The sequence below is a fragment of the Coffea eugenioides genome, chromosome 9 (genome assembly GCF_003713205.1).
Source record: "Coffea eugenioides isolate CCC68of chromosome 9, Ceug_1.0, whole genome shotgun sequence".
Taxonomy (NCBI): domain Eukaryota; kingdom Viridiplantae; phylum Streptophyta; class Magnoliopsida; order Gentianales; family Rubiaceae; genus Coffea; species Coffea eugenioides.
In genome coordinates, this window is record NC_040043.1 from 4,519,076 (window position 1) to 4,546,929 (window position 27,854).

Sequence of the window (27,854 nt, forward strand, 5' to 3'; positions counted from 1 at the left end):
CATGTATATTTTTTACCGAGGTGGTAAAAATGCCCCCTTCAAGCTTTATTTACTTTGCCGCCGGATTCTACAGTTGTAACATTGTGGGAGGGAGATGGGAAAAAAATGTGTACATTCATGCAATTCCAAGGCTTCAGCGCAAAGCTGATAATGAAAGAATGCTGATTATGATACAGATTACAGAAGGACGATAAATTGGTAAGTGGACCGGGGCTAGAAGCGGACGAATAATTTTAAAAACACCAAAGAAGGTTAGTAATAAATGGCAGCAAAAGAAACGCAAGATGGATAGATGCTGATGCAGAATTCTCCTTCTTTATTTTCTTTCTCTTACTGCTTTCGACCATTTAGATTTTCCGTAGGCATTTATCTTAAAAATGTTTCATGCCCATTTTGATGTCATCGCAAAAATTCCATCCAATGGCTCACAAACAAGGCAAGACATGGAAGAAAAAACTAAATTGATAAAATCATTGAAATTTTTCAGAAACAAATTAAAATAATAATTTTTTTGGCCAAAATTTGGAAGTGTGCAACGTTTTGGAGTGTCTGCCCCTTAGTAATGCTGCCCTATTTCAACGTTTTGTACCTCTTGCCTTCCTTATATCTTCAAACAAGTTGATTGGTATTGCCTTTTCTTTCACAAAGTTTTTACAGCAAAATCATTTTGTCATTTCCAAACATAAAAAATGGTATCCTTTCTTCCTCTCCTTTACACCACAGCTTCCCCTTCAGTAAATGATGAAGAATTCAACTCCTTCCATTCCATTGACCGCAAGTTGTTCGTTCGCTTGATTACCAACCTGGGTCGACAACCATCCGAGTCCATGCAACTCATGGCGTTTTGGCTATGGCTAGAACAAGAAGTCGTGGACAACTTGACCTTGGTGAACCAAATGTTGTCCTTGCCAGCAACTCTAATGAACGAATTAGCAGATGAAAGCGTGATGTGTCTCAAATGTGTGGAAAGTGATTCTTTCCCTTTTGGAGAAAAAGACCCACATGAACTCGTGTTGCTCCCTAGTTTTGTGGAGAGAAACATCAGCTTTCAATACTTCTACGAGAATCGAATTGGGGTTCTTCGTGGGGTGTCGAAAATGATCGGGGAAGTTTGTTCCAGGGCATTTCACGACTTGCTCGACAAAAACACCCGTGGAACCGGGTTTTTTGCCCCTGCGGTCCTAAAAGGATCTAGCGAAACTTCTTCATCTTTTGGTGAAGTTGGGACAATCTCGCGAAACCATGGTGGTGTTAGAAACCCCAACACCCCATTGGTGGAGAAAGTTGGCGAAACTTCTTCATCTTTTGGTCAAGTTGAATCGATGTTCTCGCGAAGCCATGGTGGTGCTAGAAATCCCAATCTGCCATCGGTGGAGAAAGTTGGCCAAAGTTCATCATTTTTTCCTGTTGGAAATAGTTCAAATTTTATGGGGAGCGGCGTGACGGCGAGTGTGGTTCAAACCCCACCTGTTAATGCTACTGCTGTTGCTGTTTATCCATACTGGTTTCCTTTATATAATCGTATGCGGCCTATCGGATCTGTACAGTCAACAGAAGATCAGATTATGGAAAATGAACTGTGTCACAGGTTGAACACTAGCCTGAATGCTTTGGTGGAGGCGAATGATGAAGTTTCCCCTGATGAGAGGACAATTTTCTTAACTTTCTCCAAGGGTTACCCCATATCAGAAACTGAAGTTAGGGAGTTCTTCACTAGGTATCTCTTATCATCTGTTATTACTTCCATTTTCTCTTTCCTACTTTTATTTGATTTTTGCACCATTCAATTTGTCTTTTGTTGCATTTGATTACATGTTTTGGGGGCATTATCATTGACTAATTTGCCCGCAAAAAATTTTGAGAGTGAAAAATTTTAGTTGCATTGCATTGTGCAACCGTGTTCAATTAGTTTTTGCTGGACTGGATCGTGTGTGCAGTATTATTGACAATTTCTCTAGAAAAAATATTGATTAATTTGTTAATTGATGTTTGGTACTTGAGATTAAAACTTAATTGACTCCTTCCTTATGATATTTTTGTATTCAACTCCCTACAAGCCCGATATTCCATAACCACTAAAAGGTGATATCACATATCAAAGATAAACATTTAACTTTTATTTAAATATTTTAGCATGCATATAGTTTTATATGTGTGTGTGTGTGTCAAAGATCTTTTCCTTTGTCAAATGTTTCATTTGTTGACAGGAAATTTGGAGATTTCATCGAAGCCATTCAGATGCAAGAAGTTCCACCAAATGAGCAAATATTGTACGCCCGAATTGTTGCAAGGTCAGCCTCAGCCCTTGATGCAGTGGTGGAAGGCGGAATAGCCAAGTACACCATCAATGGGAAGCATGTCTGGGCTAGGAAGTATGTAAGGAAGCAGAAGTCCCCTCCAAGAAATGTTGCATTACCCAGATGATGAACGACGCCTGAGGAGGGAGGGGACTAATCAATCCAAACTGCAATTACAGTTGTGTTACTGTTGTAATAAGGGATTTGTATATTTCTGTTGTTGTTGTTGTTTTTGAAGTTTGTTCATTTATGTTGTGGATGTTTGTTTCGTCTATCGGTTTTAGTTTTTGGAACATTTTAAGGGTTGAAATATCGTTGGATTTAAGACTGCATGCTACAGTAGTCAGTGGACTTTAGTGATGAGGATAAACGTGAATTATCTTGTCTGGCATCCTAGTTGCTCCAAATCATTTACAAATTTATTCAAGTTTAAGAGTTTTTGGAACCCTAAATCTTGGTATAGATTTGACATTTGCCCATCATTTTGAAATTAAAAGTGTTTTTTCATTTACTTTTTTGATGACTCGACTCTCTAACTCTTATGTTGCATTAGATTGTGAGTATTCATTTTCATCAAATATAAGCCACATCAGTAATAAATTATAAAGGTTAATAGCTTTTATCTTGTCTCCATCTGATATAAAAGTAACATTCTTGAGAACACAAGCATTGTATATAGTACTTCAATGAATAATCATTGTATATGGTACTTCAATGAACGATTCTTTTCTTTCTTGATTACATAGAGCCTGGTGGCCATAGTGATAACACTGGTCTATGTCTTGAAATTTCTACTCCCTAGCTACTGTTTCACATCAATCAATGAAGAGTTGAGTTAAGAAGACTCGATACTTGGAAATATCTTTTTTTGTCAAAGTAGTTGTTGCGGTAATAGATCCATGACAAAGGACATTTTCAACATGTACAAAGATCTAGCATGTTTATTTTGGTCGGAGATTGACTTAATTAAGTTAGTGTTTCTACATGTATCGCAATGGAGACAAACGCATTGGCAATGAATGTACTAGCTTCAGTACTAATACTGGTTATAGGCAAATTTCAACAACATTTGGCAATAAATCCAGCTGCTTTATTGGAGGAGTAAACAGTTTAAAAGGGAAGCATGTTATTCAATTTCCATATAATGCTCCTGTTATTCAATTTTTCCACCTGCGCAGGGATTTTATGCAATACCTCCTGGTGGAGCGATTAACATACAACAGATTGTGCCCGCTGAAAATGTGCAGGCTTGGTCAGAAGGGCAGAAGGAACTCCACAGCTGGGAACTAAGTGACAAGTTTGGCTGCTTAAGTGTCACCGGCAATTTAGACAACATCCTATCAGAAGCAGACGCAATTCTTTGTTCATTATATCTATCCATTTTTTCTGTTCAATGTAAAATTATGTAGTTTCACTTATTAATGCTGCTGATGTGGCACCTAATATTAAATGCATATTTAGGGGGCGTTTGATAAATGGGTTTCAAATTCAATTTTAGCATGGACGGTCTACTTTCTAAATCAACATGACTGCATGTAACTACAACTCTGACAAACTCAGAGATCTCGTCCACAAATGCTTGCTTAATCTCATCTGAATCATTTGGCGTGAAATTTCAAAGTAGAAAACTATGGGTACCATTAGGATATTACAGAATTTGAAACCCATTTACTAAACACTCCATAAATATGCATTCAATGTTATGTAATACATCAATAGTATTAATAAATAGAACTACGTGCTTTTGCATTGGACAGAAAAAATAGACATATATAATGAACAGAGGACCCCGTCTGTACCAGAAGATAGGACAATTTTCCTAACCTTCTCGAGAGGATACCCTATTTCTGAATTGGAACTTAGAAATTACTTTACTAGGTAATTCTCAATTTCTCCTCTCACTTTGTTATCTCTTTGTTCGCTAAGTTAATTGATGAGCTAATTAACTATTTGCGTGTTATTCCTAGGAAATTTGGTGACTTTATAGAAGCAATTTACATGCAAGAAGTGGCACCGGGTGGACAACCACTATATGCACAAGTGATTTCTCGCTCGGCTATCGTGGTTGATGTGGTTGTAGCAGGTGGCAACGCAAGGTACAGCATCAATGGGAGGCAAGTATGGGCTAAAAAATATAAGAAGAAACATACATAGCCTCGATCAATCGTGGCTCCGATGCTGGGACTTTGATGTTTTTTGTTTTGATGTCATTTAAGTGGCACATCAAGTTGAATGAAGCACTTTGCTCTTGTAATCTTTATATATTTTCCTTTATTTCCAGTTAATGGAGCTTTGAAATGTTATACTCCGTGAATAAATGTTTTTGTTGGACTGAATAGCAAGTAGATTAAAGAAAAAGATCGAAAAGTTAAAAAGAAAAAAAAAAGAAGGAAAGTTACTGACAGACATGCATTAAATCACCCAAGATTGGTCTATGTAGTTTGAAACTTCCACTGTTCAAACTTCAAAGAATAAGTATTCCTTTTTTTAACACAAAAAAAAATATTCAAAGGCCATTTACTTTTGCAACCACAAAAAGGAAAAAGGCAATTTAATCTATTAGCCAGGTTGACTCACATAAAATTCTTCATTGAAAACAAAAACTAGATCACGTTATTTCATTTCCACTCGAATCCCATAAAAGCTATTCTCTTCACAATTCTGTATATTTACGGTTGGGTGATTATTTGTTTTTAAAATTACATTTTTCCTTGTTGCTTTGACATATTTGGTCCATGAATTTCCAAAGCTCTAGCTAAATTTTACTTCAAACTTATTCTTGTCATGTTGTAAAAATGGAAAAATGTAACCCCTTCTGTTTATCCAATTGTCAGACTATTTTCTCTAACTAGATAATTGGGAAAGTTTTACGAAAAAACGTGTTGAATGGCAAAGTTATGAAAAGGGAAAAAATTTTGCATACTTATTTCAAAAGACTTAAGTACTTACTATTGTACATATTCAACTCCAGAGTTTAAGGAAAATTTTACATTCTTTTCAATATTCGATAGAAACGCCCTCAATATGAAATTATCAAAAATTATGCTCTGTTCAAGAGTTAGTTATTCAAGCACATTCCTAGAAATTAGAAATTCTGGGTTCAAATTCTCTCACCCCTCCCCACTTTTTAAGTTCCAATCTTCCCATGCTGGAAACAATATATGAAAAAAAAAGCACGTCCTTTTCACAAATCTTTTGGCCCAATTATTAGGATAGGGTCTTTAGAGTCTCCCTTCTGCCAGATTTAGGATTCGAATTCTAGGTTTAGCAGTTGGGGATAGAAAGTGTGTAGAGAAAGATGGGATATTGAAAAAAAGAGATAAGTTTAGAAACCTCCTCTAGATTTTCCAACAATTTTACTAAGCTCGATTGAGATTTTAAAAATTACGCTTATCTCTCTTGCCCACCTAAAATGACAATATCAGCTTTAACATTTTAATAGAACTCCCTTGTTAGGTATGCATACAGAAAGAATAAGATTTATAATTATTTTTCTTTTCATTTTCTCTTCTTATTCCTTTTTTTTTATATTTTGCGAGTAAAACTACATAACAATAAACTATAAATATTGGCTCTAGTCATTATCATTATTAGATGTTGAATTAGCTATCTTTTTTTTTTTTGGATAACTTTGAACGTGATTCAATTTTTTCTGATCTTTTTTTTTTTGTATCAAAAGCAACAATAACTCAAAAAGAAATTGTGCAACACTACTACTAAACTATGATAGTTCCAACAAATAAAAAATTTACAAGTCTAAAAGAATTATGACTATACATTCTTCTTCAATTTAGAAGGAATATGTATCCCAAAAAAGCACCATATACAATAACCTATTATAGTAATAAAACTATTGTAATAATTGCTTATTAAATAATAAATATAGGCATTGAAAACTTGTTGCTTTTTCTTCATATTTGTGCTATATATTTTTCAATTGTTTTGGAAAGTAATATAAATTTTACAGACTGAGGGTTTTTAGGGTTTATATAAATTTTTAACCAAGTCTAATGTTTGGTTACCACAAGTGTCAAATCAAGAGAGGTAAGTATAATTTTTAAAACTTCAAGGAAGTTTAGCGAAATTGATAGAAACCTTAGGGGAAAGTTTATGAAATTATCCCCAAAAAATAGAACTTAATTAATTTACAAAAATTAAATATTCTAAGGAAACTTAAATTGAGGTCGGTCACTATAATCTTGAAAATTTGTACAACCTTAGGGTGCATTAGATGAAACTAAAATTTGAAAACTAGAATATGTAATATGAAATTTGAATCCATTAAGTTATTAAATTGTTAAGTAATAAATTGAATATATTTGAATGTATATATATTATAATAAGTGATAAGTGAATACTTTATCACTTATTTTTTGAAACAAATTTTGCCTAAAAAATTCAGTACCATTTAATTAATTCAGATGTTTAATTTTTTTATTATCAAATGCATCTGAATATGTTAAAATTTAAATTCATTAAATTTAATTGTTCAATTGAATTATCAAACAAAGCGTTAACGTGACATAGTGCCAATTAAACTTGAGGGGAGGTGCCTGAAATTATTGCTACACGTACATTTTTTACCGAGGTTGTAAAAAAGCCCCCTTCAAGCTTTATTTAGTTTGCGGGCGGATTCTACAGTTGTACCGTTATGGGAGGGAGATGGGAAAAAAAAGTGTACATTTCCGCTGTCTTAATTAAATTTTTTTTGGCCAGATTCATGCAATTCCAAGACTTCAACGCAAAGCTGGTAATGAATAATGCCGATTATGATACAGATTACAGAAGGACGGTAAATTGGTAAGTGGACTTGGGCTAGAAGCGGACGAATAATTTTAAAAACACCAAAGAAGGTTAGTAATAAATGGCAGCAAAAGTAACGCAAGATGGATAGATGCTGATGCAGAATTCTCCTTCTCTATTTTGTCTCTTATTGCTTTGGACCTTTTAGATTTGGGCAAAAAAATTTAAAAAAAAACCCTTGTGGTAAACCAAATATACAGAAAAACTCCTCGTGATTTTAAAACGTACAAAACAATATCTCATACTTTGAACTAAATTGTAAAGGTGACGGAATCCATTAACATTAACGGAAATGACTTATTGGAACCTAAAAATAAATTTTTTATACTAATTTTTAACAAATATACCCGTTTTACCCCTTAGCCCCCAATTCTCTATCTCTTTAGAGAATGAAACAAATGATTTTGTTGAACTACCTTTTGCTTGGTTATATCAGGACATTTTTGTCATTTCATCTGTTCCCGTTAATTTTAACGAATTCGTCACCTTTATAATTTAGTTCAAAAGTATGAGGTGTCGTATTGCATGTTTTGAAATTCGAGGGATTTTTTGTAAATTAAATTTACCACAGGAGATTTTTTTGTTTTTTACCTTTTAGATTTTCCATCGGCATTTATCTTTTAAAAATTTTTCTTACCCATTTTGATGTCATCGCAAAAATTCCATCCAATAGCTCTCAAACAAGGCAATACATGGAAAAAAAAAGCTTAAATTGATAAAATCATTGGTATTATTCAGAAACAAATTAAAATAATAAATTTTTTTTTTTTGCCAAATTTTGGAAGTGTGCAACGTTTTGGAGTGGCTGCCTCTTAGTAATGGTACGGCAGAATTAGAAATGCTGCCCTATTCATCCAAGTCGTTTCCCAACAGCCACCTATTGTACCTCTTGCCTTCCTTATATCTTCAGACAAGTTGATTTGTATTGCCTTTTCTTTCACAAAGTTTTTACAGCAAAAATCATCTTATCATTTCCAAACATCAACAATGGTATCCTCTCTTCCTCTCCTTTACACCAAAGCTTCCTCTTCAGTAAATGATGAAGAATTCAACTCCTTCCATTCCATCGACCGCAAGTTGTTCATTCGCTTGATGACTAACCTGGGTCGAGACCCATCCGAGTCCGTGCAACTCATGGCGTTTTGGCTATGGCTAGAACAAGAAGTCGCGGACAACTTGACCTTGGTGAACCAAATGTTGTCCTTGCCAGCAACTCTAATGAACGAATTAGCAGATGAAAGCGTGATGTGTCTCAAATGTGTGGAAAGTGATTCTTTCCCTTTTGGAGAAAAAGACCCACATGAACTCGTGTTGCTCCCTAGTTTTGTGGAGAGAAACATCAGCTTTCAATACTTCTACGAGAATCGAATTGGGGTTCTTCGTGGGGTGTCGAAAATGATCGGGGAAGTTTGTTCCAGGGCATTTCACGACTTGCTCGACAAAAACACCCGTGGAACCGGGTTTTTTGTCCCCGCGGTCCTAAAAGGATCTAGCGAAACTTCTTCATCTTTTGGTGAAGTTGGGACAATCTCGCGAAGCCATGGTGGTGTTAGAAACCCCAACACCCCATTGGTGGAGAAAGTTGGCGAAACTTCTTCATCTTTTGGTCAAGTTGGATCGATGTTCTCGCGAAGCCATGGTGGTGCTAGAAATCCCAATCTGCCATCGGTGGAGAAAGTTGGCCAAAGTTCATCATTTTTTCCTGTTGGAAATAGTTCAAATTTTATGGGGAGCGGGGTGACGGCGAGTGTGGTTCAAACCCCACCTGTTAATGCTACTGCTGTTGCTGTTTATCCATACTGGTTTCCTTTATATAATCGTATGCGGCCTATCGGATCTGTACAGTCAACAGAAGATCAGATTATGGAAAATGAACTGTGTCACAGGTTGAACACTAGCCTGAATACTTTGGTGGAGGCGAATGATGAAGTCTCCCCTGATGAGAGGACAATTTTCTTAACTTTCTCCAAGGGTTACCCCATATCAGAAACTGAAGTTAGGGGGTTCTTCACTAGGTATCTCTTATCATCTGTTATTACTTCCATTTTCTCTTTCCTACTTTTATTTAATTTTTGCACCATTCAATTTGTCTTTTGTTGCATTTGATTACATGTTTTGGGGGCATTATCATTGACTAATTTGCCCGCAAAAAATTTTGAGAGTGAAAAATTTTTGTTGCATTGCGTTGTGCAACCGTGTTCAATTAGTTTTTGCTGGACTGGATCGTGTGTGCAGTATTATTGACAATTTCTCTAGAAAAAATATTGATTAATTTGTTAATTGATGTTTGGTACTTGAGATTAAAACTTAATTGACTCCTTCCTTATGATATTTTTGTATTCAACTCCCTACAAGCCCGATATTCCATAACCACTAAAAGGTGATATCACATATCAAAGATAAACATTTAACTTTTATTTAAATATTTTAGCATGCATATAGTTTTATATGTGTGTGTGTGTGTCAAAGATCTTTTCCTTTGTCAAATGTTTCATTTGTTGACAGGAAATTTGGAGATTTCATCGAAGCCATTCAGATGCAAGAAGTTCCACCAAATGAGCAAATATTGTACGCCCGAATTGTTGCAAGGTCAGCCTCAGCCCTTGATGCGGTGGTGGAAGGCGGAATAGCCAAGTACACCATTAATGGGAAGCATGTCTGGGCTAGGAAGTATGTAAGGAAGCAGAAGTCCCCTCCAAGAAATGTTGCATTACCTAGATGATGAACGACGCCTGAGGAGGGAGGGGATTAATCAATCAAAACTGCAATTACAGTTGTGTTACTGTTGTAATAAGGGATTTGTATATTTCTGTTGTTGTTGTTGTTTTTGAAGTTTGTTCATTTATGGTGTGGATGTTTGTTTCGTCTCTCGGTTTTAGTTTTTGGAACATTTTAAGGGTTGAAATATCGTTGGATTTAAGACTGCATGCTACAGTAGTCGGTGGACTTTAGTGATGAGGATAGACGCGAAGTATCTTGTCTGGCATCCTAGTTGCTCCAAATCTTTTACAAATTTATTCAAGTTTAAGAGTTTTTGGAACCCAAAATCTTGGTATAGATTTGGCATTTGCCCTTCATTTTGAAACCAAAAGTGGTTTTTCATTTACTCTTTAAGTGACTCGACTCTCTAGCTTTTATGTTGCATGAATGGAGAGTATTCATTTATATCAAATATAAACCACGTCAGTAATAAATTATAAAGGTTAATACCTTTTATCTTATCTCCATCTGATGTAAAAGTAACATTCTTGAGAACACAAGCATTGAATATAGTATTTCAATGAAGGATTTTTTTTTCTTTCTTGATTACATAGAGCCTGGAGGCCATAGTGATAGCACTGGTCTATGTCTTGAAATTTCTACTTCCCTAGCTACTGTTTCACATCATTCAATGAAGAGTTGAGCTAAGAAGTACCACAGTGGCACGTAAGTTGACTGAATTAGCTATGGTTGTTGCACTTTTAGACTAATTATGGTAAAATAAGGAAGTGCAACTATTTCCATATGTCATTAACATCTTGTTTTTTTTTGTTTTTAGGCATCATTAACATCTTTACCTATCAAATGAATCACAAAATTAGTGAACAATTTTTAGTGTACATAATTTATCCATAATTTATCATTCAAAAGTATACATTCAAATTAATTTTCCTGTACATTTAGCATTGTTTTAACTTAGTTTCCTTTTTTAAAAAATTTACACTGGTTTCCATCGAACACAATATAAGTAAAGAAGACTAAATACTTTTACCAAATTTGCTGTTGCTGTAATAGATCCATGATAAAGGACATTTCCAAATTTTCTGTAGCTATATTGGTAAAAAACATGAGTAAATTGAATTAGTGTTCCTACATGTATTTGTGGCTACGATTTCAAATTTCATGTACATTCAAAAAAGTAATAGTGAATCACTACAATTTTCTTCCCTTCATTCAAAATTTCTGTTCTTGATGAATAACTCCAATATTTCAAGATATATGTACAAACAACATGCTCAGCACATTTAGAAAAAATTTAATTGTCAATACATGTCACCATATAGATTATGCGAGCACGAATGCACCTACATAGGAGGAAACAATCCTTTCCGTCGTTAAACTATTTGCTTTATATGATTTTGACCCCTCAATTATAAATTCTCTCAAAGAAACCCTTGAACAAAAAAAGTGCCAAGTTTAAAGATTTCTGTCAATTTACTTGTTAGTGGTGATGGAATGATGGGGCAAAATTTACTGCACAAAAAAAAAGGCAACTTAAAAGATGAGTCAAAAATATTTTCAGAGCACTGTTGTGGTCCCTAACTAATACTCCAACACTATTGTGCCCTCTATACTATTTTAATAACACTATTGGTTTTTGTGTTTGGTCGGTTTTGCTCCTCACTCTACCATCACTAACGCGTAAATTTGGTAGAAGTCCTTAAAGTTGACACATTTTTTGTTCAAGGTTTATAATTAAGGGGTCAAAACTGCACAAAGCAAATATTTAAGGGTTGGATGGATAGTTTCCTCCCCAAATAATATGGGGATGTGAATACGCATGTTAGACTACATTTGATAAAACTGAAATTTAAAAACTGAAATCTAAAGTCTAAAATCTGAAATTTAAATCCATTAAAATAGTGAATTGATAAGTACTAAATTTAATATATTTGAGTTTATATCACATTAAATCACAAGTGAATAGCTTATCACTTATTTTTTGAAGTAAATTTGTTTAGAAAATTCAGTGCCACTTAATGAATTCGAATGTTCTAGTTTTGGTTAGCAAACGCGTCTAAATATATTAAGATTTGAATCTATTAAATTTAAGTATTGAATTGGGTTATCAAATAGGATCTTAATGAGTAAACGGAGGAAATGTTGAGTTGGGTGGTAATATAGGAGGAATTTTAAGTATGAGGTATTGAGTTCAAACCATCCAACTTGCAAAGAAAAAAGTTTAAAAAATATCTTAATGACTAAACTAACTAATCCAAGAAAAAAGTTTAAACTTTCCATGTATGAAAGCATTAATACCACCGCTCTTTTTGAGTTTTCACTCAACAAACTCTTTTCTAAAATTCAATGGCCTGTAACAACATTTGCATCTATATAAGCATGAAACATATCTCAAGTAGATATACCCAGCCGTCCTCTTTGCAGAGACACCGTCTACATAAAATTAAAAAAAAAATTAAGCAAGAGGAGGAAATGTAAGCAAGAGCGTCTCGGGTTCGAATCCTTCTGCTTACACTAAAAAAAAATTAAAAAAAAAACACCTTATCTTATCTAGAGTATATTCTTTCTTCCTTAAGAAAATTTTCTAACTTGGTCAAATTTTGAACAATGTCATTGTCTGCCAGTGCACTTTTCCCTTATTGCTGCCCTAAAATTACAGATGAACAATTCAACGTGTTTCACTCGATGGAGAGACAATTATACTCGCACCTAATCTTTGATCTTGGCCGAGACCCTGAACAATCCATGCAAGTCATAGGGTTCTGGATGTGGCTAGAATTAGTAATTTGCACCAAGAAGGATTTGGTGATTCAGTTGTTGAAGCTGCCTATTAAGGAACTTAAAGAAGTTGCGAATGAAAGTGTCGTGTGCCTGAGATGCATGGGGAGTGAAATCTTACCATTTGCAGATGGTAATTTTGAGCTTGTTTTGCTTCCAAAATTGGTACTCCAAAACATTAGGCTTGAACTCTTGCATGAATATCGATTAACTGTGATTAATGAGGTGAGAAGAAGGGTCAGAGATGTCTGTCTTAGGGCTTTCAAAAACATTCTTGAAAAAGTTGTTGATGATAAGTTTTGTGGTGGATCTGGTAGCATTTCAACAACAGCTAGTCCCGGAGAGGTTGGTTGGTCACATGATTATGGAATATCCAATTCTAGTTGAAGTGGCACAGCTAGTTGAATTTCTCACTTCTCTATATCTTTTCCTTTATGTTTCAGTTAATGGAACTTTGAAATGTTAAGCTTTATGAATAAATGCTTTTGTTGTATTCAGTAGCAAGTAGATTAAAGAAAAAAAATAGAAAACAAAAGAAAAATGAACTGACATACGTGTTCTGTGATCATCCAAGATAAGTGTACGTAGCTGGGAAATTCCACTGTCCAACGGATAACTATTCCTCCTTTTTTTTAGTAGCTATTCAAAGGCCATTTAATTTTTCATCCACAAAAAGGAAAAATGCAATTGACTCTATTATCCAGGTCGAGTCACATAAAATTCTTCATTGAAAGCAAAAGCTAGATCATGTTAATTCATTTCCACTCAAGCACAGAAAAAGCTCCTCTTTTTATAATTCTGTATATTTAGTGTTTCGTAATTATTTGTATCTTTGAAAATTACAATTTTCCATGTTTCCTCGACATATTTGGTCCATTTCAACTAAATATAAATTTCCAAAGCACGAGTTAAATTTTAATTTCAAATTTATCCCTGTCATGCTGTAAGAAAGAAAAATTGTACCCCGCTTTTCTGTATCTAATTGTTAGATTCTTTTCTTTGGGAAAGTTTTCTCAAAAGCATGCTGAATGGCAATATTATGAAAAGAAAAAAAAATATTGAAATACTTACTCTTAGGGGCCTTAAGCACTTACTTTTGTACATATTCAACTCCAAAATTTAAAAATTAGAGTTATATTCTTTTTATCTCACAATAATTAGTTTAAATATTTTTTTTATGTGAGTGGAAGGTTTTGAATTCAGACATCTCATTTATACTCCCTCTTTCGTACCACTCAATTCATCCCTTTCTTTATTTTAAATACTAGTATTTTGAATAATCTCTATACGAACACACCTGTAGGGATCATGTAAACTTGGGCCTAGAAACGTGTGCAACTAAAAGTTGTTATGGTTAATGAACGGCTCAAGAATCACGATATGAGTAAAAGGATAATTCTGTTGGTTGGTGTAGAAAATCACTGTAGCAATTTGTCACAAAATAGATTAGGCAGCTATTAATTGGTAGCCAAAACCGAAAAGTTCTATGGTCATTAATTATGACAAAAATGATTTTACCAATCTTTTGTTTGCCTACCAAAAAATTACGATCAGGATGACACTTAAAGGGATCTAACTTTCGTGGATACTGTATGTGACAGTTCCACTTTCCCTTAGGGCGTACCCTAAGAGTTAGCGGACTGTCTGTCCAACTCTTATCAGGACTCACTAATTCAAAAATTCACAGAAGGTACTAAAACGCACAATTAATTTTAAATCGTCAACCTAAAACTATATACAATAGAGTCATTAACGATTCAAACTTAAAGTACAAACCAAAATATTCAATTTTATACAAATACATGTAAGGTTTACTAATACAGAGGAGTTTAAACAAAATGCCTAAAAACTACAACTAGGTCAAACTCTTCCCAAAATTTTCGGCCCAAGTCTTCGCCCCTTAAATAAAAACAAGGATAACAGAATGAGCTTTCGTTCAATGAGGTACCACAGGGTCATGCAATCGAAAATCACATAATTTGGACTTTAAACTATCTAATATAAGCACCAATTAGAGAGATAAGTAAACACCACAACTAATTAACTTAGAGTGATTCAAGTGAATAGATGCAATTGGCTCTCAAGAGCCAAATTCCCAGTCGCATTAGTTTGATCCAAACCTGTTGACACTCCATCAACGTTTAAAGAAGCAAAAACATTGACCGTAAATCCCCGCTTTACACCAGTTTCCGTCCACCAATTATACCCCTTACCGAACCCGAACACCAAACAGAAACAGTGGTGGTAATACTCGAGTATACCAAATATCAGAAGAATCCAATACTCAGTGAATCAGTGACAGTTTTCCTCATGGCCTGTTAATCTATCCCAACCAAATTCTTGTTGGTTCGAGTCGATTAACTAACAATGAGGTTTGGGCCCAAATTCACAGTGTGGTCATTGGATATTAAGTTCCAAACGACGTCAAATTCATGCACAAATAACATATTTCAAATGACAAAAATACCCCTTACCGAATAAGAGTTTGACCTAGTTGTAGTTTTTAGGAATTTTGTTTAAACTCCTCTGTGTTAGTAAACCTTACATGTATTTCTATAAAATTGAATATTTTGGTTTGTACTTTAAGTTTGAATCGTTAATGACTCTATTATATATAGTTTTAGGTTGACGATTTGAAATTAATTGTGCGTTTTAGTACCTTCTGTGAATTTTTGAATTAGTGAGTCCTGATAAGAGTTGGACAGACAGTCCGCTAACTCTTAGGATACGCCCTAAGGGAAAGTGGAACTGTCACACACAGTATCCACGGAAGTTAGATCCCTTTAAGTGTCATCCTGATCGTAATTTTTTGGTAGGCAAACAAAAGATTGGTAAAATCATTTTTGTCATAATTAATAACCGTAGAACTTTTTGATTTTGGCTAATTAGAGAGATAAGTAAACACCACAACTAATTAACTCAGAGTGATTCAAGTGAATAGATGCAGTTGGCTCTCAAGAGCCAAATTTCCAGTCGCATTAGTTTGATCCAAACCTGTTGACACTCCATCAACGTTTAGAGAAGCAGAAACATTGACCGTAAATCCCCACATTACACCAGTTTCCATCCACCAATTATACCCCTTACCGAACCCGAACACCAAACAGAAACAATGATGGTAATACTTGAGTATAACAAATATCAGAAGAATCCAATACTCAGTGAATCAGTGACAGTTTTCCTCATGGCCTGTTAATCTATCCCGACCAAATTCTTGCTAGTTCGAGTCGATTAACTAACAACGAGGTTTGGGCCCAAATTCACAGTGTGGTCATTGGATATTAAGTTCCAAACGACAACAAATTCATGCACAAATAACATATTTCAAATGAACTGTGGACCTGTCAAACAGTCAAGTGGGACTGAGTGTGATAAAGTCAACTTGACGAATTGGTCTACTTAATTTCCACGCGGAGCAACTTGAATGTACACACTCGTCCAACTCAGATTAAACCAAAATCACAGTCATACAAATCATATGTCTCAGTCACAAAGTAGCTCACTTAAGCAACAAATCATACAAGTGATACACTCATCTTTTTAAAATAGAGTAACGCTAAACGTTCAATCCCAGATTGTACTCATTTTCACCGTCAAACCCTAAAAGTAACCAAGATAAGATGTCATGGTCCGACCATTCAAAACTTAGGTTAATGAAGTGCACATTTTAGACTCAACTATGAGCTATACGCCTATCCAAGTTTGGCATCTCAAAATTCAAAATTCAAAGACAAACTTGAAAGTGCCAATCGAAGAATATCTAAATGCCATCTAGGGTTATGATTCAAGTAAGTTATTAGTGTGAAAAGAAAACACTTAGACTCAAAAGATGTAAGAGATCAAAAGAGAAAAAATTAGATATTTATAACTCATGAAACTTAGCAAAATTTATGTAAGATATACACACAACTTTTAGAAGAAAAACAACCAATCTCGAGTTTCAAGTTGGACAAATAAAACTAGAAAGCATGCTAGAAGAAACTATTACTTGTCCTCTTGTTTTACACATGATTTTTGATAAAATTCAGCTTATACGTCACTATCAAGGTGCACTCAAGCAATCATAAGTAACCTAAGTCCAAACCAACCCAAAATCACCCCTCTAACATCACTCATATCACAAGAAAGAAAGTAACAAAAATTTCAGCAGCACCTCCCTTATTTCCTTAATTTTCCCTTCCAAATTCAATACTTATTTTCATGGCAAACCATCCTCAATCAAGACTACACGTCATAGGTTATAAAGGACACTTGTTTAAGGCCACAAAGCCATCTAAAATAGACAATTATCTAACTCAAAAACAACCATAATAAAGCTGTAAAATGTTAATCCTAAGCTGAAATTCACCTCTACAAGCTGAAAATATCTATAATGAAGCCAAAATAACATATAAAAGTTAGAAAATTCACATGGCAAAACTACTAGACCATACCCAAATTCAAATCAACATATCAAAGCTGAAATTTCGCACTCAAAGCTGAAATTTTCCAACCCCCACACAAACCAGGAAATTTTTCTTGAAATCTACCAAAATCAAACCTTAAATCTACTCATATGCAAGTAATAAAAGAAAATATGGTTTTTTGATATGTTTACCTTCAAGCCCTAAGGTGAAATGCAACCAAAAGTTCCCTTTCCTCCAAAATCTGCCCACCAAAGTCCTTAATCCTTCCTAAATGTCATTTTTTATGGAGTGGTTTGCAAGCTTTGGATGAAATTTCAAGGATTCAAGCAAGAATTGAAGTTGAAGATGGAGTTTTCTTTCTCTCTTTGAGATGGCTGCGTTTGGATTAGCTATTTTTGGGGGTATTTTTGAAAAATTTTACTGTAGCAGAGTTTTTAAAGTATATTTTGGGATATTTTTAGAAAATATTTTGTAATATTTAAGAGTAGTAGAGTTTTTAAAATATATTTTGGAATATTTTTTAAACATTAAAAAAAATTTAGACTACTTTTTAGGATACCTTTTAGAGTACTTTTTAAAATTTTTTATAGTATTTGAAAAACTCTTAGATCGAAACAGAGCCATACATTTATCGGTCACAGACATTTTGTTTGAGATGGCTCAATATTTTTGGCGTACCATTGTGAAATTTATAATGTCTAAGGATAATAAAACCAGCCAAAAACACAAACACCATAATTCAGCACAGTAATTATTGATGGATTTTTCTCTTTCTCAAACTGATATGAATATTAATGTGATCTGCCAAGCACCAAAAGTACTTACACTTATGCAAAATGACAATTGAACACCACAATTTTGATTTAGAAAATTCAAAGTAGAAGATGAAAAGCAGTTGGTATAGAATCAAAGTACCAATTGAAAGTTACTCTATCCTTTTTCCTTTCTGAATTTCTCCCCATCTCCCATGTTGCATCAGGTAAAAAGTATTCATCCACTCCTTTTTATTGATTACGTACATGGAGCCTAGTCGCAGAACACTATGGCCTATGTCTCGAGAGTGTTATTCCCTTACAATCCCTATCTATTGTTTCATCGCATTTAATGAAGTATTGAGTTGGAAAATACCATTGTGGTATGCAACTGTCACTACTGAATTAGCTATGTTTATTGCTCTTGTAGATTAACTATAGTAAAATAAAGAAATGCAACTATTTCCATATATCATTAACATTTTTTTTATTTCTTAGGTATCATTGATATCATTACCTATCAAATGGATCAAAAAATTAGTGAACACTTTTTAGCGCACATAGTTTATACTTAATTTATCATTTAGATGTGCGCAATCACATTTATTCATCCTGTTCATTTATAACTTCTTTTACTTTATTTAATTTATTAAAAAATTAACACTAGTTACTCGTCAAACATCATATAAGTTAAGAAGACTGGGGGAAGGATTGACTGGAGTGGTAAGGCGAGAAAGATCGTAAGTAGGAGATTTTCAACAAAAAAAAAATTAAGAAGACTCAATACTTAGAAATATCATTTTTTGTCAAAGTAGTTGTTGCGGTAATAGATTCATGACAAAGGACATTTCCTACATGTATAAAGATCTAGCATATTTATTTTGGTCGAAGCTTGACTTAATTAAGTTAGTATTTCTACATGTATTTGTGTCCACAGATTTCAAAGTTCAGGTACATTCGGTAGTATAAAAGTGAATCACAACAATTTTGTTCCTTCCATTCCAAAAAAAAAAAAAAAGAAAAATCTTAGATAACTCCAATCTTTCAAGCTATATGCAATGGCAACAAGATTAGAACATTTAGAAAAATTTTAATTGCCAATGCATGTAATTAACTAGTTGAGATTATGTGAGCATGAATGCACCTATATATATAAAATGGCAAGTGAGTAAGCATATTAAAATGAGTAAGCATATGAAAGCATTAAATCCACCTATTTTGTTAGCTTTTTCTTCAACAAACTCTGTGCTCAAATTTAATGGCCTTTAACTACATTTGCATCTATATAAGCCTGACAACGTTTCTCAAGTAGAAGCACCCAGCTATCCTCCTTCCAGAGACACTGTCTACATAAACCTTATATCCCATCTAGTATAAATTCACAAAATTTAATCTTTTTTTCTTCGTAAGAAAAACTTCTAACTTGGTTCAACCTTGAATGATGTCATTGTCTACCAGTGCACTTTTCACTTATTTCTGCCCTGAAATTACAGATGACCAATTCAATGCATTTCACTCGATTGAGCGACAATTATACTCGCGCCTAATCTTCGATCTTCGCAGAGACCCTGAACAATCCATGCAAGTAATGGGGTTCTGGATGTGGCTAGAATTAGTCATTTGTGACAAGATGGATTTGATAATTCACTTGTTGAAGCTACCTATTGCGGTGCTTAATGAGGTTGCAGATGAGAGTGTTGTGTGCCTGAAATGCATTGGAAGTGAGATCTTACCCTTTAGAGATGGTGTTTTTCAGCTTGTTTTACTCCGACAATTGGTACGTGAAAACATTAGTCTTGAATTTTTGCATGAATACCGATTTACTGTGATTAATGGGGTGAGAAGAAGGGTAAAAGATGTTTGTGTTAGGGCTTTCAAAGACATCCTTGAAAAAATTGTTGATGAAAAATTTCCTGGAGTGTCTGGAAGGCGCCATAGTATTTTGACAACAGATATTGCAGGAGAAGTTGGTTGGTCGCATGATTGTGGAATATCCAATTCTTTTGCAAGAGCTATTATCAACAAAACTCGGTCATGCAACGTTGATAAGGAAGGAAATGGAAATCTTACGGCAGCTGATGGCAATAAAAGAACTTGTCCTTTTAATGGCGATGGAAGAACCTTGGCAGCTGCAAATGGCCAAAAAAATTGCTATCGCAATGGAGATAAATGCATTGGCAATGAATCAACTAGCTTCAGTACTAATACTAGTGATAGGCAAATTTCAACAACATTTGGCAATAAATCCAGCTGCTTTATTGGAGGAGTAAACAGTTTAAAAGGGAAGCATGTCATTCAATTTCCATATAATGCTCCTGTTATTGGTTTTCCAATTTTTCCACCTGCGCAGGGATTTTATCCAATACCTCCTGGTGGAGCGCTTAACATACAACAGATTTTGCCCGCTGAAAATGTGCAGGTTTCGTCAGAAGCGCAGAAGGAACCCCACAGCTGGGAACTAAGTGACAAGTTTGGCTTCTTAAGTGTCACCGGTAATTTAAACAACATCCTACCAGAAGATAGGACAATTTTCTTAACCTTCTCGAGAGGATACCCTATTTCTGAATTGGAACTTAGAAATTACTTTACTAGGTAATTCTCAATTTCTCCTCTCACTTTGTTATCTTGTTCGCTAAGTTAATTGATGAGCTATTTGCGTGTTATTCCTAGGAAATTTGGTGACTTTATAGAAGCAATTTACATGCAAGAAGTGGCACCGGGTGGACAACCACTATATGCACGAGTGATTTCTCGCTCGGCTATCGTGGTTGATGTGGTTGTAGCAGGTGGCAAAGCAAAGTACAGCATCAATGGGAGGCAAGTATGGGCTGAAAAATATAAGAAGAAACATACATAGCCTCGATCAATCATGGCTCCGATGCTGGGACTTGATGTTTTTTGTTTTGATGTCATTTAAGTGGCACATCAAGTTGAATGAAGCACTTTGCTCTTGTAATCTTTATATGTTTTCCTTTATTTCCAGTTAATGGAGCTTTGAAATGTTATACTCCGTGTATAAATGTTTTTGTTGGACTGAATAGCAAGTAGATTAAACGAAAACATAGAAAAGTAAAAAAAAAAGAAAGAAAGAAAGAAACTGACATACATGTTAAAATCACCCAAGATTGGTCTTTGTAGTTTGAAACTTCCACTGTTCAAAGAATAGGTATTCCTTTTTTTAAACAAAAAAAAAATATTCAAAGGCCATTTACTTTTGCAACCGGAAAAAAGAAAAAGGCAATTTAATCTATTAGCCAGGTTGAGTCACATAAAATTCTTCATTGAAAACAAAAACTAGATCACGTTATTTCATTTCCACTCGAATCCCATAAAAGCTATTCTCTTAACAATTCTGTATATTTACAGTTTGGTGATTATTTGTTTTTAAAATTACATTTTTCCTTGTTGCTTTGACATATTTGGTCCATGAATTTCCAATGATCAAGCTAAATTTTACTTCAAACTTATTCTTGTCATGCTGTAAAAATGGAAAAATGTAACCACTTCTGTTTATCCAATTGTCAGACTGTTTTCTCTAACTAGAAAATTGGGAAAGTTTTACCAAAAAAAGTGTTGAATGGCAAAATTATTAAAAGGGAAAAAATTTTGGATACTTATTTCAAAGGACTTAAGTACTTCCTATTGCACATATTCAACTCCAGAGTTTAAGGAAAATTTTACATTCTGTTCAATACTCAATAGAAACGCCCTCAAAATGAAATTATCAAAAATTATGCTCCGTTCATGAGTTAGTTATTCAAGCACATTCCTAGAAATTTGAAATTTTGGGTTCAAATTCCCTCGCCCCTCCCCAGTCCCCACTATTTAAGTTCCAATCCTCCCATGCTGAAAACAATATATGAAAAAAAAGCACGTCATTTTCACAAATCTTTTGACCCAATGATCAGGATAGGGTTTTTAGAGTCTCTCTTCTGCCAGATTTAGGATTCGATTTCTGGGTTTAGCAGTTGGGGATAGAAAGTGTGTAGAGAAAGATAGGAAATTAAAAAAAAGGGATAATTTTAGAAACCTCTCCTAGAGTTTCCAACAATTTCACTGAGATCCATTGAAATTTTAAAAATTACACTTATCTCCCTTGCCCACCAAAAATGACAATATTGGCTTTACCATTTTAATAGAACTCCCTTGTTAGGTATGCATATAGAAAGAATAGGATTTATAATTATTTTTCTTTTCCTTTTCTCTTCTTCTTTTTTTTTAATATTTTGTGTGTAAAACTACGTAACAATAAACTATAAATATTGGCTCTAGTCACTATCTTTATTAGATGTTGAACTAGTTATCCTTTTTTTTTTTGGATAACTTTGAATGTGATCCAATTTTTTCTGATCTTTTTTTTCTTTGTATCAAAGGCAGGAATAACTTAAAAAGATACTGTGCAACACTACTACTGAGCTATGATAGTTCCAACAAATAAAAAATTTACAAGTCTAAAAGAATTGTGACTATACTTTCTTCTTCAATTTAAAAGGAATATGTATCCCAAAAAAGCACCATATACAATAACTTATTATAGTAATAAAACTATTGTAATAATTGCTTATTAAATAATAAATATAGACATTGAAAACTTGTTGTTTTTTCTTCATATTTGTGCTATATATTTTTCAATTGTTTCGGAAAGTAATATAAACTTTACAAACTTAGGGTATTTTAGGGTTTATATAAATTTTTAACCAAGTCTAATGTTTGGTTACCAAAAGTGTCAAATCAAGAGAGGTAAGTATAATTTTTAAAACCTCAAGGAAGTTCAGCGAAATTGATAGAAACCTTAGGGAAAGTTTATGAAATTATCCCCAAAAAATAGAACTTATTTAATTTACAAAAATTAAATATTCTAAGGAAACTTAAATTGAGGTCGGTCACTATAATCTTGAAAATTTGAACAAACTTAGGGTGCATTAGATAAAATTAAAATTTGAAAACTGGAATTTGTAATATGAAATTTGAATCCATTAAGTTATTAAATTGTTAAGTAATAAATTTCATATATTTGAATATATATCATATTAAGTGATAGGTGAATACTTTATTGCTTATTTTTTGGAACAAGTTTTACCTAAAAAATTCAGTGCCACTTAATTAATTCAGATGTTCAATTTTTTTGTTATCAAACGTATCTGAATATGTTAAGATCTAAATCTATTAATTTTAATTGTTGAATTGGATTATCAAACAGAGCGTTAATGTGAAATAGTCCTAATTAAACTTCTAGGGGTGGTGCCTGAAATTATTCCTACACGTATATTTTTTACCAAGGTGGTAAAAATTTCCCCTTCAAGCTTTGTTTAGTTTGCGGCCGGATTCTACAGTTGTAACATTGTGGGAGGGAGATGGGAAAAAAAGTGTACATTACCGCTGTCTTAAGTAAAAATTTTATAGCCAGATTCATGCAATTCCAAGACTTCAACGCAAAGCTGATAATGAACGAATGCCGATTATGATACAGATTACAGAAGGACGATAAATTGGTAAGTGGACCTGGGCTAGAAGCGGATGAATAATTTTTAAAACACCAAAGAAGGTTAGTAATAAATGGCAGCAAAAGAAACGCAAGATGGATAGATGCTGATGCAGGGTGAATTCTTAGTTTATGATGGAAAAAAAAAAAGAATTCTACAACGAGGGCGTTTCCTGGAGGGGTTTCTGTAAATGAGGGTCTTCGCATTTCCAAAATGCGAGATGCGAGCTCGAATTGAGCTCGCATTTTGCTCAGTGAGCTTTTGGTATCAATTGATTGGTGGGGTGAAGGGAGAAGTGGGCAACAGAAGGGAAGTAGTAATTTTGTTTTTCTTGTTGGGCTCTTAAATTTGGGGGGGCGATTAGCATTTCCGTTTGGGTTCTTCTATACAAAAATAATCTTAGATGGGTTATTGTACAGACTAAGAGAGGATGAGGGGAGCGAGTTAAATGTTTCCTGGTGAACAGAAGTTGCTGGAAGAAAGCAATCCCAAAAAAAAAAAAAAAATTGAAGAAAAAAATAATCAGTTCCGAGTATCTATTTTTTCTTAGGTGCCTATTTCACTGCCTAGATTGATATGACTTTGCCTTCGGATAAATTACAATTTGGTTGAAGACGGACGAATGCAGTTTCCTTGTTCTCAGTCTTTTAACTTATGTTTTCCAACCTAAGTTTGAATTTTGGATGGATGGATGGTAATTGGTGAGAGAGTCTGAGAGATGGTAAACAAGTCGGTTGCCAAGACCCCATTTCAACTTCAGTATGTCAAATGTTGAGTAACCGGTGATTTTCATCTAAAAATATCTACATTCGCATCAATTGTAAAAGGTAAAACACGCAAGATTTAATCGCTAGATATTTGATTTAATTTTTTTCTTTTCCTTTTCAACTACCAAACAAATAACATGCACCTCATAAAAATAACTTATATAATTTTTAATTAGCATTGCGTTATGGAATTTCTAAAATTACAATAAAAAAATTGTAACAGATATTAATGACTATTAATTATTAGATTCTTATAACTAATATTCATCGGTGTCAACAAATAAATACGATTCATTAATAACAAAGGAAAATTAGAATTTGATAAATAAATTTATTTCACAAAAAAGGATCAAAAGTTAGTATTTTATTCATAAAATATAGTCAACACCTTACATGTTAATAATTTCATTCTATTTTTACATTGATCTAATTTATTTCCACCATTTAAATGTATTATAATAAAATAACGTATTTCATAAATTTTTTTTAAGGAATGCGAACGCGCATGCGACATCTTAAAACATTTTGTTTTAATACAAAAATATAAATCTCTGCCTCCAAAAAAAAAAAGCAAAAAAATTTGCATCTCTGTAATGCGAGAAAGTAAATTCAGACTACTAAAGAATGCATTGAAAGTTTACCTAACACATAATATCTGATGATGGATGTTAACACATAAGATGAAGGAAAAGCGCTGGCACCTCAAATATTAAAACTGGGGACACTCACTAATACCTGCAACTAATAAAGTAATTCAAGACCTGGTGACAGCTGAGAATAGCTTACCAGTCTTTTAGAATGCGAGCTCTCAACAGAGCTCGCATTTCAGCTCAACAGAGCTCGCATTTCAGGAATGCGAGCTCTGTTGAGAGCTCGCATTCGTGAAATGCGAGCTCTCCTGAGCTCGCATTTCACGAATGCGAAGACCCCGACAGAATTCCTCGCTACAATCACCCCTTTTGTAGAATTTTTTTAAAATTCATCACAAACTTAGAAATTTCTCTGCTGATGCAGAGTTCTCCTCCTTTATTTTCTTTCTCTTATTGCTTTGGACCTTTTAGATTTGGATAAAAACAAAAAAAAACCTCTTATGTTAAACCTAATATATAGAATATCCCCTGTAATTTTAATACAACATCTCATACTTTAAATTAAATTGTAAAGGTGACAGAATCCTTTAAAATTAACGAAAATGACTTATTGGACCCTAAAAATAAATTTTCTGTACCTAATTTTTAACAAATATACCCGTTTTACCCCTTAGCCCCTAATTCTCTCTCTCTCTAGAGAATGAAACAAATGATTTTGTTGAACTACATTTTGCTTGGTTATATCAGGGCATTTTTGTCATTTCACCCGTTCCCGTTAATTTTAACGGATTCCGTCACCTTTACAATTTAGTTCAAAAGTATGAGGTGTCATATTGCATGTTTTGAAATTCGACAGATTTTTTCGTATATTAAATTTATCACAGGAAATTTTTTTATTTTTTACCCTTTTGATTTTCCATAGGCATTTATCTTTTAAAAATGTTTCTTACCCATTTTGATGTCATCGCGAAAATTCCATCCAATAGCTCACAAACAAGGCAATACATGAAACAAAAAGCTTAAATTGATAATATCTTTGGTACTATTCAGAAACAAATTAAAATAAGAAAAAAAAATTTTTGCCAAATTTTGGAAGTGTGCAACGTTTTGGAGTGGCTGCCTCTTGGTAATGGTACGGCAGAATTAGAAATGCTGCCCTATTTATCCAAGTCGTTTCCCAACAGCCACCTTTTGTACCTCTTGCCTTCCTTATATCTTCAGACAAGTTGATTTGTATTGCCTTTTCTTTCACAAAGTTTTTACTGCAAAAATCATCTTATCATTTCCAAACATCAACAATGGTATCCTTTCTTCCTCTCCTTTACACCACAGCTTCCTCTTCAGTAAATGATGAAGAATTCAACTCCTTCCATTCCATCGACCGCAAGTTGTTCATTCGCTTGATGACTAACCTGGGTCGAGAACCATCCGAGTCCGTGCAACTCATGGCGTTTTGGCTATGGCTAGAACAAGAAGTCGTGGACAACTTGACCTTGGTGAACCAAATGTTGTCCTTGCCAGCAACATTTTTACGAGAAACATCAAATGTGTGGTGTCTCAAATGTGTGGAAAGTGATTCTTTCCCTTTTGGAGAAAAAGACCCACATGAACTCGTGTTGCTCCCTAGTTTTGTGGAGAGAAACATCAGCTTTCAATACTTCTACGAGAATCGAATTGGGGTTCTTCGTGGGGTGTCGAAAATGATCGGGGAAGTTTGTTCCAGGGCATTTTACGACTTGCTCGACAAAAACACCCGTGGAACCGGGTTTTTTGTCCCCGCGGTCCTAAAAGGATCTAACGAAACTTCTTCATCTTTTGGTGAAGTTGGGATAATCTCGCGAAGCCATGGTGGTGTAAACCCCAACACCCCATTGGTGGAGAAAGTTGGCGAAACTTCTTCGTCTTTTGGTCAAGTTGGAACGATGCTCTCGCGAAGCCATGGTGGTGTTAGAAACCCCAATCTGCCATCGGTGGATAAAGTTGGCCAAAGTTCATCTTTTTATCATGTTGGAAATAGTTCAAATTTTATGGGGAGCGGGGTGATGGTGAATGTGGTTCAAACCCCACCTGTTAATGTTGATGCTGCTGCTGCTTATCCATACTGGCTTCCTTTATATAATCGTATGCGGCCTATTGGATCAGTACAGTTAACAGAAGATCAGATTGTGGAAAATGAACTATGTCACAGGTTGAACACTAGCCTGAATGATTTCGTGGAGGAGAATGATGAAGTCTCCCCTTATGAGAGGACAATTTTCTTAACTTTCTCCAAGGGTTACCCCATATCAGAAACTGAAGTTAGGGGGTTCTTCACTAGGTATCTCTAATCATCTGTTATTACTTCCATTTTCTCTTTCCTACTTTTATTTGATTTTTGCACCATTCAATTTGTCTTTGTTGCATTTGATTACATGTTTTGGGGGCATTATCATTGACTAATTTGCCCGAGAGCGTGAAATATTTTAGTTGCATTGCATTGTGCAAACGTGTTCAAAAATATAGTTTTGTGTGTGTGTGTGTGTCAAAGATCTTTTCCATTGTCAAATGTTTCATCTGTTGACAGGAAATTTGGAGATTTCATCGAAGCCATTCAGACGCAAGAAGTTCCACCAAATGAGCAAATATTGTACGCCCGAATTGTTGCAAGGTCAGCCTCAGCCCTTGATGCGGTGGTGGAAGGCGGAAGAGCCAAGTACACCATCAATGGGAAGCATGTCTGGGCTAGGAAGTATGTAAGGAAGCAGAAGTCCCCTCCAAGAAATGTTGCATTACCTAGATGATGAACGACGCCTGAGGAGGGAGGGGATTAATCAATCCAAACTGCAATTACAGTTGTGTTACTGTTGTAATAAGGGATTTGTATATTTCTGTTGAAGTATATTTCGTCTATTGGTGTTAGTTTTTGGAACATTTTAAGGGTTGAAGTATCTTTGGATTTAAGACTGCATGCTACAGTAGTCGGTGGACTTGACTAACTTGAGTGATGAGGATAAACATGAATTATCTTGTCTGGCGTCTTAGTTGCTCCAAATCTTTTACAAATTTATTCAAGTTAAGACATTTTTTAGCCCAAAATCTTGGTATAGATTTGACATTTGCCCAATTTATTTTTTCAAAAGCATTTAAATGACCTGCCTTTTTTGGCCACATTTTTTGTTGAATCATTTATAGAATTTTTCTAACCACCATTTTTAGTTTTAGGGGGTCATTAGCAAAAACACTTGTCTTTTTAATATATAATGCGTGCATTTACTTTA

At 34.3% G+C, this 27,854-nt stretch overlaps 1 protein-coding gene across 1 annotated transcript; it reads left to right on the forward strand.

Annotated features, from left to right (window-relative positions):
* The first annotated feature begins 12,428 nt into the window (after window positions 1–12,428).
* Window positions 12,429–13,057, forward strand: LOC113782028. The gene is made up of 2 exons (XM_027327942.1): window positions 12,429–12,944; window positions 13,043–13,057. The coding sequence occupies exons 1-2, from the start codon at window positions 12,429–12,431 to the stop codon at window positions 13,055–13,057; spliced, it is 531 nt and encodes a 176-aa protein (XP_027183743.1).
* The last annotated feature ends 14,797 nt before the right edge of the window (window positions 13,058–27,854 follow it).